The sequence below is a fragment of the Diadema setosum genome, chromosome 13 (assembly GCF_964275005.1).
Source record: "Diadema setosum chromosome 13, eeDiaSeto1, whole genome shotgun sequence".
NCBI classification, from domain to species: Eukaryota; Metazoa; Echinodermata; class Echinoidea; order Diadematoida; family Diadematidae; genus Diadema; species Diadema setosum.
The window spans coordinates 29,418,399-29,433,062 of NC_092697.1; the positions used below are offsets into that span (position 1 = coordinate 29,418,399).

The 14,664-nt window shown below is 38.8% G+C and overlaps 1 protein-coding gene across 1 annotated transcript in view; it reads left to right on the forward strand.

Moving 5' to 3' along the window:
• The first annotated feature begins 648 nt into the window (after nucleotides 1-648).
• The window catches only part of LOC140236572 (uncharacterized), a 32,325-nt gene continuing 18,309 nt past the window's right edge, over nucleotides 649-14,664 (forward strand). Inside the window, exons 1-5 of the mRNA XM_072316499.1 lie at nucleotides 649-746; nucleotides 11,050-11,177; nucleotides 12,381-12,428; nucleotides 12,555-12,633; nucleotides 14,309-14,510. Coding sequence (XP_072172600.1) covers nucleotides 11,094-11,177; nucleotides 12,381-12,428; nucleotides 12,555-12,633; nucleotides 14,309-14,510 — 413 coding nt within the window. The 5' untranslated portion in view covers nucleotides 649-746; nucleotides 11,050-11,093. The remainder of the gene's footprint in view (nucleotides 747-11,049; nucleotides 11,178-12,380; nucleotides 12,429-12,554; nucleotides 12,634-14,308; nucleotides 14,511-14,664) is intronic.

Consider the following 14,664-nt stretch of genomic DNA (forward strand, 5'->3'; position numbering starts at 1 on the left):
ATCAATAATGATACAATGCATTGTTTGCAGTTCTCAAGACGTCCTGACACTGGCTTATATCATACATGAAAAGACTGACTGGTATAGATAGCCTGTCACATTAACGATAGAAACTATCGTTTCAGTCTAAAAGTTTATACACTTTTTGTTGCAAATCCGTGGACAAAAACCCTAATACATCATCGCAGTTATTGCACTGAGTATTCTAGGGGCTGAAAAGCCTATTCCTTTTTGCGGGAAAACTACCTTTTCTACACTAGGCGTGTGTATGTGTGTAAGAACACAAATTTGGGAAATCAGTATTAAGATGAAACCTGCTGCAGTAGACAGTACAAAATACCTCAAAGAAGTAACAGGTGGCATCAATTTAAAATGCATGTAGAAAGTGTACGACTGTAACGCTTCAGCAGCAGCACTGCTGTAGGCTGGAGTTGTAGGAAAAGACTGCTAGCACTGAGTATTCTGTACTTGTATCGGGACTTGTATAGGCCTATGGAAATATGTATGCAGTAGGAACCTGTGCGTCGTCGTCACCCAGTCGGTTGGCACAGACAGGTGGTATGACGAGGCTGAACACCTAAAAAAATGCAGTAACGTTGTTTTGGTGTAATATTATCGGGAGAGGGCGCCAGCATGCGAAGGTTGTCACTAAATTCAAACTGGACTGTCTTGCAAGATTATTCCCCCTCAGACCGCTTCAAAGTATATTTAAATACTACTGCTGTGATTACAAAGTAGTGATTGATGTGAGTTCATCTACTCTTTTTCTGAATATCTGTCTTCGTTTCAATTTTGCATGCATAACTGGTTTGGTAAAGTTTAGATGAGGCTGGAACGTTAAATGTCACGAAGAAGTTTATGTGTAGTCCCACTCGTTAGAATGCATGTCATAAGTAGCCCGACCAGACGTCCTGCTTGTGTGTATGGTTGGACCTATTGTCCTATTAAATATGGGGTCGGGCTAACTCGGCCCACGGGACATCTCGTCCCACCCGTCGAGGGTGGGCCGAGTTGTCCCACCCGTTGGTATCGATAGTGATCGTGAGCGCTCGTCTGTCTTTGAGTTTATTTCGTCTTTATGACGTCTTTTCTAACCGTAATTTTCATGGAATTGTGCTCAGTGGTTTCTGTAAAGAATATTTGCCAACTTTTGGGGGATACAACGACGTAAAAATGAAATTTCAGACGTTTTTATCGCGGTTCGCGATCCCCATAGGTTCACGTTCATTTCGCGCGGTGGGCTAACTCGGCCCAGCTAAGTTTTAGCTGTTGTTTTGTCAGTAAATCTCTGTAAAAATATCAATTTTATCATGTATGAAGGTGTATTCAGGGTTCCTTCAACTAATTTCATCTTCGAGGGAATTTAATTTTGCACATGTTTGGTGAAATGTGGGATATTTGTTCGCATGATTTCATCTTTGCCATATCCGCACCGCACCGGTCTCGCCACCAGCAGCTCGCTCACGCATCACTGTGGCAGAGCTGAGCAGCGCCATGCCCATGCCCACTCTCGGTGAGGCACGGGGCGGCGCGCGGGGCACCCGCGCGAACGGCACAGAGGGAGCAGCCAGCCACTCCGTACCCGTATCCCCAGTAGACAAGAAATCAAATTATGTAGCAGATCATTCGATGTGAACTACATGAAGGTCATTATATGCATTTCATTTTAACTGTTAAATGTTTTGTTGTTGCTGTTGTTGTTGCTGATTTTATGTATAGATCTGCGTTCTACTCAAAAGTTATTTCCGTCCAATTTATGTTACCTTTTTTCTTAATAAAAACAAACAAGCAAAAGTCAAGGGGTGAGTCTGTTTATGGGCATTACCGTGGAAATTAATAAATTGTTTGATATCCAGTGGTCAGTTATTTGACCTGTAGATATGGATGGTTTGGTTGAATGGTTGATATCATGAAACCGGTAATGAAATGTAGTGCTAGCTAGATTGGCCTTGTTTATGATTGTAGGGCCTACCTTTTGTGTGTACTTTCAAAAATAAAAAGGAATTGTTTTTGTTTTGATGACATTGCCATTTTTGCCATGGGTTATACCCTAATTCAAGAGAAAAATCCTCTGCCACCTGTACCTGCACGATAATGGCCAACCGTCAAGTTCTTTTTCTTTTTTGTAATTTCCTTTTTATATATGTACTGTATATACAGTGTAAATCTCTCTCTCTCCCTCTACTGTATCTATGTTATGTATACTGTGATGATCTATTGAACGAAACTTGGACTTAAACATATCTTAATCTTTTCCATGCCTTATCCCTATTATATGTGTTAATCTTTTACATTTTTATTTATTTGTACAAAACAAGGCTGATTATAAAATTCTCAAATCCTTGCTTGTCCTGCACTCATACTGTTGAATTCATGCACATTTTTATTTTATTTTTTTTTTTAAACAAGCAGCAAAGATGAATAGCTCCTCAAATGGTCTTCCTTCTCAAGCACGGTACTCAAAGTGTTACATAATTTGCAGTCATGCAGGGTCACAAAAGAAACATTACAACATGCACTGGTAGGCATCCGTAAGGTCACGCATATAAGCTCTCATCTTCCTTCACAAAAGAATCTGTTGTTTTGTGGCCATTGCATCCTTTCGACTGTTGCCCTGCCTGCCCTTGATTACAATGTACCGGTACTGCTCTTTCCAAGACTGTAAGATCACAGCAAATGTTGAATAATATTAATGTGAGCATGTAAAGTATGTTTTTTGTTTTGTTTTGTCATTTTAACATCTATTACTTTATTATTTCCTCTCTATTTTTTTTTTCTTGAATAACAGAACATTCTCATTTGACTTGAAATACAGTGCACTCCCGTTATAACGAACACGGTTATAACGAAATTCCGGTTACAACGAAATAAAATTTAGGGCCGCAACATTATCAACTCTATGTATTCTTATTGTTTATTCATCCGGTTATAACGAAATTTCGTTATAACGAAAGAAAACTGCCGGTCCCGAGGACTTCGTTATAACGGGAGTCCACTGTAATACTTTCATTTTTAATTATCACATTACCAAGTATCATCTGTGTACAAAGCTTTCTTTCCACAACTGCATTGTAAAGTTCTGTATTTTTTAATGATTCTTCGTCTGGCTCTATAGATCGCCTACTGCCAATATTTCCGCTTCCTTTCCCCGTCTCTCTTTCACTCTTCCATCAACCCATTCTTTTCTTATGCGTGATCAATGTGTTTGTCAAGTGTCAAATGAGATTTGATTTGAAACACTGCATACTTCATGTGAATTGCACACCAGTATTTTTTTTTTCCGAATTCATATTTACATAGAACAACTAGTGTGTGCATATCTACACTGATGTTCAATGTAGACAAATTTGATATCTTTAATAAAAAAGAAAGTCTCAAGTAGCGCTGTACTATGGATTAAAAAGCATATGTGACAAAAACATCATTTTTTTTTTTTAGAGTCATCACACTTCATCATCAGTGAATAGTGTGCATTCATAAAATGTGAATTCAATTCCACCACATTTTATAGTGTGTTATAACGGTAATACAACATTTGTTCCTGTGACCTTGTAACAATTGCTCTGGTGTATCATTTTCTCCAAGGACTTGGGATCAAGGTTAGGATTGTGATAGGAGTAGGGTTAGAGTAATGCTCCTTCGTAGAATTTTTGTTTGGTTTAGCATGCAGAATTTCAAGTGAACAATTGTTGCAGGAGCAAATGTCATGGAACCATTACGACACTGACTTCAGTCCTACTTCAGTTAAGAGGTCTACGTCAGTCGATAGTTTGCTTTCTTCTAGATTTTCACCTCTTGACCTACCTGTAAAACATACATGTAGTTTACCAGATAGTTGCCAATTGATGAACTCTGCCCCAGGTGAGGTGCATCGCAGGAAATGAGATTATTGTACATATGTCAATCCAGATACACTTCATGAAATGTTGCATTATTGTAACACTCATTTCGGTGTCCAACATTATGCTCAGTCACTCCGCAAAACTACACAATGTCCTCTCAAAACTGAATATTCACTATAGCTGTAGGGGCTGAAGAAAGCAGATCTGTTCTCGGTCAGTTCCTGTGGTAGACTCTTTCTTAATTCTACCCACTTACTTTTTCCAGGGTAGTTAATTTACATATTAAAATCATAAGATAGACAAATCAACCAAAAACGAAAGGAGGAAAGTAGTTTCACCCGAGGACCGAAGGAACCGATGGAAAATAAAGGTAGGGCCTACAGGTGATCACAAGGTGAAGTTGAACATGAATGGAAACAGATCAAAAGAGTTTGAGGACGTAGGTGTGGAGGTGAGTGGAGAGAATTAGGTTGTGTGGAAAACTAAATGTGGATAATTCATTAGGGGTATGTCTGAAAAGTAAACTACAAATATGGAAAGCTACACAAAACAACAACAACAAACCAAAGCTACACAAAAAATTAGTTTCTGGTCACATTAATGCTCTGGCATCATTGTTAGGTGTTTTGTTGATCTTTTTTGTATTTATTGGTTTTCCACTGATTGCAATACAGTATAAGACAAATAACCATAAATCAAAATGATTACAAATAGTCAAAATAAGAATTACAGTAAAGATTAAAAAAAAGAGCAGCTTACAAAATTGAGGCATGGCCATGGAGACTTTGCAAAACATATAAGGGACTGAAAGGATATCCAAAGCACACCAGAGACAGCCCCACAAACCAACAGGAACTTACTCCATAGCTACACAGTGTAGAAGCCAGATCCCATTTATTATGAAGTTGGAGGTACCGGGTATACATCAGTGTTTTGTTGATTTTTGCTCTATGAATTTGCACATGGATAGCTATGTAAACATTAGTCCTACATGCTTCAAGTCATAAACATAATTTACGTAAACTTAACATATCTAAATTAACTAATAGGACCAATATCCAACATGTCAGAAGGATGCATATCACCTTCCATGTACCCGAAACAATTTACGCAAAAAACAATAAAACAAAACAAAACAAAAAATCCATTGTGTATTATGTTCACCATGGGCCTAGTTATTGGAATGAACTTCCCAACATGCTGCACCGCACCACCTTCTTTCAAACATACTCTTACAGTCTTAGGCTGCGTTCACATAGGAGTATACTATTCGGGTATACGGTGCTCGTTTTCGAGGGCACACAAATATAGCTTGAATCGAACGACAGGATTTCCCAACACCGGTTCACATAAGAGGGCACTATTCGAAAATGCCGAATAGCATAGAATAGTATAGTGGAAATCGTGCTTGTTTGATTTTCGAACAGCGTATACCATTTCTCGTTTATGAAATGATGACGATTTTGGCCTCAATTTGCCCTTTCGCAAAAATAAGCATGTAGACTGACATTCTGATGCAGTTTAGAAATTTTTAATAAGATTGCTGGGATGGTTGTGTACGAGGAAGAAATCCGGATGGTGCAGGTGATGGTGTACTGGGTCGACTTGACGGCGCATAGCGAATAGCGAATAGCGAATACCGTATACCGAATACTTCTATGTGAACGCAGCCTAAGGCTGCGTTCACATAGAAGTATTCGCTATTCGCTATTCGGGCACCGAGTACACCATCACCCGCACCGTCAACTCACCATCCCATGCAGTGAGGATTTCTTCCTCCTACATCCCAGCAAATCTTATTAATATAATTTCTAAACTGCATCAGAATGTCAGTCTACATGCTTATTTTTGCTAAAGGGCAAATCCAGACCAAAAGTGTCATTATTTCATAAACGAGAGACGGTATACGCTGCAAGAAAATCGAACAAGCTCGATTCCCACTTTGCTATACTTTTCGCAGCTATTCGGTACTTTCAAATAGTGCCCTCCTATGTGAACCGGTGTGAGGAAATCCTATCATTCGATTCAAGCTATTCGCGTGCCCTCGAAAAACGAGCCCGAATACCCGAATAGTATACTTCTATGTGACCGCAGCCTTAAAGCAACAACTTATTAGCAGCTACGGCACGCAAGTGCATACCGGGTACCTGGTAGTAAACTTGTTGCTTTTTTTCCTTGTCTATTCTTCTACTCCGGAGGGATCCTAACCAGGAATGCAGGTATTGATCAGCCTGCCTGTTACATTCCACAAGTCCTTCATTATTGTACCTGATTTCAGAATTCTTGTACGTGGCAGCTTGCCGGTTACCATGGTCACACAGTCTGGTTCTCAGTAGGAGCCCTATTGGAATGTGACTCCTGATGAGCTTATTCTCCATGTATAAGTTACAGCTGAACAAACTTGCTGGTATGTATAGGCCCCATCATATTTCTAGTACCATAGCCCAATTCTAAACTCACCTTTGACTTCATGCTGAGACAGACTACTGTACATTTTTATTTTGTCTGTACTATTTTCATGAGAAATATGAAAATACATGTAAATTGAAATTGAAATTGAGAGTAACAGGAATGGAAGAGACCAACTACAATGTAAAAAACCAACTCACTATGACTACAAATGAAAATAAACTGGACGAAGGTGTCAACAAGCTGAGGTGAGAACTTATTTCTTCTTTTTCTATGTCACTGTCGAACATCCCAACGTAGTGGCCGACTGGACAAGGGAAGTTAAGTTCGGACTACCGAACTTAATATGGAATGTTAAACAAAAGAGTAGGTGTGGTGTGAAAGGGATGAACACATGAATGGGAAAGGAATGAGGGCGATAAAAAGAAACAGCATACAGGTCAATGAGAATGTGTGTCAACCTATGAACCTATACAATTACAAACTGAACAAAATATAATGATCTGAGATTGAAAAGAATGAAATAGCCAAGAAGCTCAACAAATTCAAGTTTGCTGTCTTACCGTGGGCCTACATAATAGCAGGCCATCATAATACAATTTTAGGCGCAGGTAAGAAAAAATGTGAAATATTAGCAAATGTTACGCTTTGTCGAAAGTTATAGGTGTTACAAAAAAAAAATCCCACTTTTGATCTTTAATGCAATGTAGTTCCAAAACTAGTACTACATTACAATCTCAGAGCTTACCTGGTCATATTTTCCCCTACCAGGCCCTACTACTACTTGCAGTATCCATCCTGCACAAGTCTGCATGCAATTCAATACCACAGAGTTTACTGGTCTATCCTGCCAGAGAAGTAATACCTGGTACTTGGGCGTAAAAGAAAGAAAGAACATACATGTACTAATGTAAAATTAATTTCAGGGCCAATAGTATTCATTGTTAGTAGCAAGGTGCAGTCTATATGACAATTCAATGATAAAGTGATAAGTTAGGTTGCTACATAGATGTACTTCGATCACAATGTAATTTACTATTGCTTTATCTGCTGCTTTCGTTACAAGGTTATATATTCCATTCATTTCAGTACTGGTATAACAATATTTCTTCAAATTCATGAAATTCTTCCGTCGAGATGTTTTTTAATGCAAGTGATTGACAAATTGCCCTACATCGATGTAATAATTATCTCTATAAATCATCATATTTACATAAACATTTATACCGATGTACGTGTAGGGCAATTTGTCAATCATTAGCAGTAACAACAGTATTTCTGTTTTTATAGTACATTGAATAAATATCACTTTGAAAACAGACTTCACCATAGTACTAGTAAATCATTTCAGACACAAAAAAGTGACATTTTCACATATTAAAACTCATATTTATTTCACAAATGCTACATATTCGTAAATTAAGGAGCAGTGTCCCAACATAGCGAATAGTGCCATCCGAGTCACGTGATAATTGCCAATAATACAGCATGAATCCAAATCGTTATTTTATGTGTGTGGTGTGTGTGTGTGTTTTTTTTTTTTTTTAATTCAGTATCAATCAATAATAATAATAATAACGCTGATGCTGGGGGATAGACAGAAAAACAGCAAAATGACAACTGCAAACTGCATGAGGTTAGAATACATATTATTGAGTCATCCTGGAAAAGAAATATCAGAAAAAAAAAAAAGACCAAAAAAAAAAAAAAAATCAGAAAAAAAAGAGTCAAGCAAACCACCCCCTATATGCCCAGCCTTTAGCAGAAACCCTTGCCCTTTCACCTTGGCATTGGCTGGCGGTAGCACACCAGCTCAGCCCAATTCACGCGACGTTGCAGCAAAACACAGTTGAGTTGAAACAAGTTGCTCCCTCTCTAGCTCTCAGCTCAAAGTTCAAGACAATGGATAGGAAAATGCCAACTGACTACTACATAGAATTTAGTACTCACGCGAGAAAATTGGGAAGTGCAGCAACGTTAAATGACGCCTTTTCCTCCAATTTCAACCACCGCCCGTATCCGTAGCGACGTTTACGGAGTGGCTGGCTGCTCCCTCTGTGCCGTTCGCGCGGGTGCCCCGCGCCGCCCCGTGCCTCGCCGAGAGTGGGCATGGGCATGGCGCTGCTCAGCTCTGCCACAGTGATGCGTGAGCGAGCTGCTGGTGGCGAGACCGGTGCGGTGCGGATACGGCAAAGATGAAATCATGCGAACAAATATCCCACATTTCACCAAACATGTGCAAAATTAAATTCCCTCGAAGATGAAATTAGTTGAAGGAACCCTGAATACACCTTCATACATGATAAAATTGATATTTTTACAGAGATTTACTGACAAAACAACAGCTAAAACTTAGCTGGGCCGAGTTAGCCCACCGCGCGAAATAAACGTGAACCTATGGGGATCGCAAACCGCGATAAAAACGTCTGAAATTTCATTTTTACGTCGTTGTATCCCCCAAAAGTTGGCAAATATTCTTTACAGAAATCACTGAGCACAATTCCATAAAAGGTACGGTTAAAAAAGACGTCACAAAGACAAAATAACCTCAAACACAGACAAGCGCTCACGATCACTATCGATACCAACGGGTGGGACAACTCGGCCCACCCTCGACGGGTGGGACGAGTTGTCCCGTGGGCCGAGTTAGCCCGGATCCTTAAATATAAGTCCTAACGTTAGGATTACTACTGGGGCCTGTCTTATAAAGCCTTGTGGTAATCATGTAGAAATGCACTTGCTTTGTGTGCTGCAATGCAAGTTGCGATTGATTTGGGGACTTGTGATTTGATTTGAAGGCTTTATAAGACGGGGCCCTGATCTCATCGACCACCTAATTTTTATTTGCTTGGTAAGAATATTTAACACTGAAATTCACGTAAAAACTTGACCTACGTGATTGAGAAAATCCAGCACTATCAAATGCTGTTGTTCCCTTTTCAATTCGAAGTTTTCAGTGCAAAAATATAGCCGTCGAACTGGAGTGGCCTCTTTTCAGCTCCCCGTACCCCGCGGTGCCGCTCCTTTTTTAGATCAACCGCGACCGCTGTTTTGCATTGACAATGCACACAAACCGAGTTGTATTGAACACTGTGTTGTACGAAGCTTTTTAGAAAATGCATTGACGTTACATTACAATTCGGTTAAGATATTCATTCGAAATTTTGTCCTTGATTAAAACCAATATGTTAATGAACAGTGAATTTTCGCGTTTTCCCACACATCCTCATCAACTGTTAACGGTCAAAGCCAATACATTTTTATGTGCTCTGCGCGTAGTGCCGTTCGTACTAAGCGTTCTGTGCACCAAAATTACGCGGTTGGTTTCAAAAAGGGTGGTCGATGTGTAGTAGAGCTACCATACAGCGCAGCGACATGGCGTAGCCGTAGGGCTGTCTGATAGACCCACACCCCCCCCCCCCCCCCAGTTTAGGTCATTCAGTATCTACAATTGTGAGCTCATTTTTCCCCTAGTTTTATCTCTCTTATAACCGCTAACCCTAAGGAAAGTCATTTCGCAGTGCTCAGTCTATTTGGCTCTAAATTGTCCATAGACCTAGATTTCTAAGGATGTTAATTTGTTATCACGATTATGTTGTGAATTGGTATGCTTAGTGTCAAATAGGGTCTATCAATTTATGCCAGATGTTAAACTTGCACATTTTATCCAGCAGACTGTTACCATGCTCTTGAAAAGACGGTTTTCTTTGTTCATCTTTCTGCGATTCACATTACTGAGTGCCCAGGGGTTGTATACTCTTTGATGCCAACTATACAGGCGATGATCGGCTAGCACATGTAGATTGGTTCTACACAGTTTCAAAATCACTTATTTCACACAATCTAAGTTTAGAAATTTCATGGAGGTTTTGAAATACATCATAATCGTCTTGACAGAATCAAGAAAAATCATCAATTTGTACAGTAAAAGACTCGTGGTGTGGGGGAACCAAGTTTTACCCATTGTTTAATAGCTATTGATAATTGACCCTCATCTATGCATATTCCAAATTAAGAATCATTCAGTGTGCGCAGGTATATATGTATGTACGCGCTACCCAGGTCAAAACATGGATAGCCCTCTCATTGACAGTCAGTACATGTATTTTGTTTTTTTTTTTTGTAGCACACCTGTAGACAGGTGCACATCAAATCTGTAAAAGAGTAAAATGCTAAGCTCTCTTGGAAAGTTCAAAATAGATTAAAAATGCTAGTAATGTACAATGTAAATTGCTTAACGAATGATTGAGTTACTTCAACATAACATGTCCTCTCTTTTCTCTCCTTTCCTTTTAAATATCTAACTAATATATTGATCAGAATTTAGAAGTGAATGGTACAATATCATAATCAAAAATTGTGTTATTTTGCATGAATGTTTCCTACACCTATTTTGTACCATGACTATGTTGTTATTTGTGAATGTTAGGCAGTAAGGCACCATGATTTGGGGTCTAGATCTACACCATCTCAATGCATGAGTTTAGCAATTAATGCTCTACAGAACTTTACAAAACATGATCTAGACATCTACCAGAATTCGATATTGATATAATTTCTTTGAGGTTATTGTTGGACACCTATTCACTGAGTATTTTTTTTTTTTTTGGCCATTATGGATGTGTACTGACAAAGCTTTTGTTATTTCTTTTTTTGTTTATGGGAATAAGTAATTAGATTTTCAAGGTTCAAAATCAGTACACAATGTGCATTATTGTGATTTTTCTTTCTGTTTTTAATGGGTAAAAGTTATCATTCTTTTGCTCTGTTTGGTGTTGAATGTAAAACTTATCTGCAGCTGTACACACGACACTAAACTCTGCGAACTTGGCCTCTGCCACAATGTCCTTTGTGCGGGTACCTCGACGCTCTCAGTCACTGTCAGGAAAGTCCAGAAAAAAACAGAGGAGGCTGCCAAAATGGGATGTAAGTAATCAAGCACCACCAGGGTTTACCATAAATTTCATGTACAACATTGTAGTGTTGTTTGTCTTTGCAACATGTTACAGAGTTACTGTAAATTTTGCAGTGAGTTCTATACAGTGAAACTGTTCTTTTAAATGTGGAAGGGAGAAACTACTTTTATAACTCCTCACACTTCAATTGTTAGTCAAACACAGTGTTTGTATTTTATTATATTTTGGAGAAGTATGGCCTGCCTCATATACAATTGTAGACTGCTTTCTAACTAGATGTGGATTTAAGGAATGCAATGTGGAAACCTGTTGGTGATTGTATAGAAAAGAAAGGAACTACTGTGCAGTATGGGGTATTGATCACTGAAATACTGGTAGGTACAGTATGACCTCGATTATCTGGCCATGTCGGGACCGGCGCTCATCCGGATAAGCGAATTGGCCGGATATGGGAGACACAATGTTAATGTATCATATAGCTGCCGTCCAAGCTGCCGTCCCAGTGCACTGGCAGCTAGGCAGGTAGCATACCCCGCAACGGTGGTTCTTATGGTGAATTTATAGATCATGACTGCTTACTTTTACGATGATAATGTGGTGTGAATTTATGTTAGTTCTGTCGGGAATATTGTAGGTAAAAAGTGTGAGTTTTGTAGAAATTTTAATTGAGTTTAAAGTCACTGTTTTTTCTCAATTTTTGGATGAAAAAAAGAGTCATTCACTGCGTGAACGCTTCTGGATAATAGAGATTTCCGGATAAAAGGAGGCCGGATAATCGAGGTGTAACTGTATACAAAATACTGTATTTTTTTATACGCCTTTTAAGCTGTGAAATCTGACGCACATCACAGATTGATGTTTCATCTATACACTTTTGTTTGCTAGATCACTCCTCCCCTTGTCTTGTCCCTCTTTGCTGTTAAAGTGACTGTTTTTCATGATAAAAGAAGGATGTATCTATAGGAGAATTAAGACTTTATATACATACCATAGCCAAAGCTGTGTTGTTTTTTTGCTATGTAATTGATTATTATTGTTACTCAACTTAAAAAACAAACAAACCAATGTTCAAGACTCTTGAAGATGTTCTATAGTAAGGGTACTTCTAGCCCATTTCATACTTGTAGAAATTTGTCAAATCCTGAATTTCAGTACTGAAACAAACAAGCAGTTTACCACTTTGTTCTTTGCAATTTGTACATTATGTGCACAGGACACCACCAGTGATCTGACAGTGCATAAATTGAGCAGAGAAGAGTTGGTGAGTTAACACTATTTTTCTTCAATCTCTTCTTTTTTTTTAAAAATCTTGTCTTATGATGCTTTGTCTCGACTTGTCTTGTCTCATTGTGTTTCACCTTTGTCTAACTTTCTTCCAACCTCAAAGGAACGGCGTCATAAGGTACACCAGTCAAGCAATATTGAAGCCGTTCGGGAACAGCTCAGGAGGCAAGCACTTATTAAAGGTAACATAAATCTTTTGGAACTTTCTTTTTCTTTTTCTTTTTCTGTTTTCATTTGTTGGACCCAGTGAAGGCAATGTTATTTGCTGCCATACACATCTGTAGACCACTGACTAGCCAGGGTATACAATGTCCAGACAAATGCAAATTTTGAAAGTCATACAAGTTGTCTCAGTTGAGCTGTGAATGCTTGTTAACAGTGGAAATGAACTGGTTGATTTGTCAAATTTCTTGTCTTGTTTTCTATGTAGTGCAGCAAAGACAGTTAGTCAGTAATATTATGAAGTGTATATTGTAGATTCATTATGGACTTCCCATTTTTTTTTTTTTTTTTTTTTTTTTTTTTTGGTGAGATCTGCTTTAGGGTGTGTGATAGCTTTAACCTGTTGAGAATGAGCTGATATTGTCATAACAGGTATTCCCATAGACACCTGTCTTAGTATGTACTCTGGACTAATCTTCAACGGGTAAAGAAGATGAGGAGTCTGAGACATAACTGACAAGAAATGAAAAAGAAAAAGTTTGTGTGTTAGTGAACATTGAATTTCACGACAGGTACAAAATGTACAACATACAGTCAACCTTGCTTAAGTTGACCTCGAATGAGTGGAAAAATCACCTACGTCGAAGGTCTTTTCAAGTCCTCATCTCTTTATATTTTATTGATTTTAACCCCTCATATTAAAGTCACATTTCTCTCAGTCGAAGCTATTTCTTCAGTCTAAATAGATTCAACCTAGGCAAGGTTGACTGTACTCTGTTTGATGAGAGTAAAATGTATAGTAAAGGTCAAGTTATATAAACATGAAATTATGGGACAATCTTGACCCTTTGCACACACACAAAATTCCCCCCCAAAAAAATTGTGACAATAATGGTCATAACATTTACACTATATACCTCAATAGGGACAGTTCTTGTTACCCAAATGATCCTGTGCCCAATGGGTTTCTACAAAGTTTAGGAAGATTTGTGAGTAGAGTTACTCTCTCTCTCTCTCTCTCTCTGTATGTGCTATGTTCTTCTCAGAATGTCGGCAATTATTGTTTTCCAAGCTACCCTTTCCTGTGCTGTATGTAACATAGCTTGTGATGTTTTCCATGCCATTCTCTGTCCAATGTCTGTTCACCCATTTCTGCAGATTTCCCAAGAATGTCTATCTCTGTCGCCCTCTTTCTCTCCTTTCATTTTTCCTGTCAATATCAGGTTTTCAAGATCTTCCTTTCTCACCACATGACTAAAACCAGGAGCTGTCTTTTCCTCTTGATTAGAGTTACAGATATTCTTACAAATAATGCACATTCCTAATCCACTGAGGACAAGTCCCAAGTACACTCGGGCAGGTGTCTATGGGAAATGCGTGTTGTGGCAAAATCAGCCCGTCCTCAACATTCAATGTTGAGAACTAATGCATACTGTAAACACCATAATTATGTTTTGTGAGTTGGTCTTTCGCAATACAATTTCATGAGTGGTTAAATTCATGATCAAGAACAACCTTGTGTGAAAAGGAATTAAGTGTTACACAATTTCAAGAGAAAGATTACTGATTTCCCACTTTAGATACAATATGTATGTACAATGCACCTGTGTTACATGAAACGAAATACATGATCTACTGAATGTGGTAGAGCACAGTGTGACTTGACATTCAATCACCTTTGACCTTTCCAAACAGCCAGGAAAGAGAGGTCGCAGAGCGAGGGAAGCCAGGTGGGCCTGCTGCGGGAGATTCTCTACGACGAGAAGCAGCTCAACGATGCCCTGGCGCACTCGGACCGGGTCATGTCCGTTGTCAAGGACCTGTTCTATGACGACCCAAAGAGGTTGCGCGGGATGCCCAACGTCACTCGGGCACCAGGGGCGGATGGCGAAAGAAGGTAGTGCTGTGTGTCCCTGCAATTTGTTTATGAGTACTATGCGTGTACCCTGCAAAAAAAAAAAATAATAATAATAATAATAATGATAATAATAATAAATTGACAAGATCTTGTTGTTCGAGTGCGCTTATGGTTATTACAATGTGTTATTAAC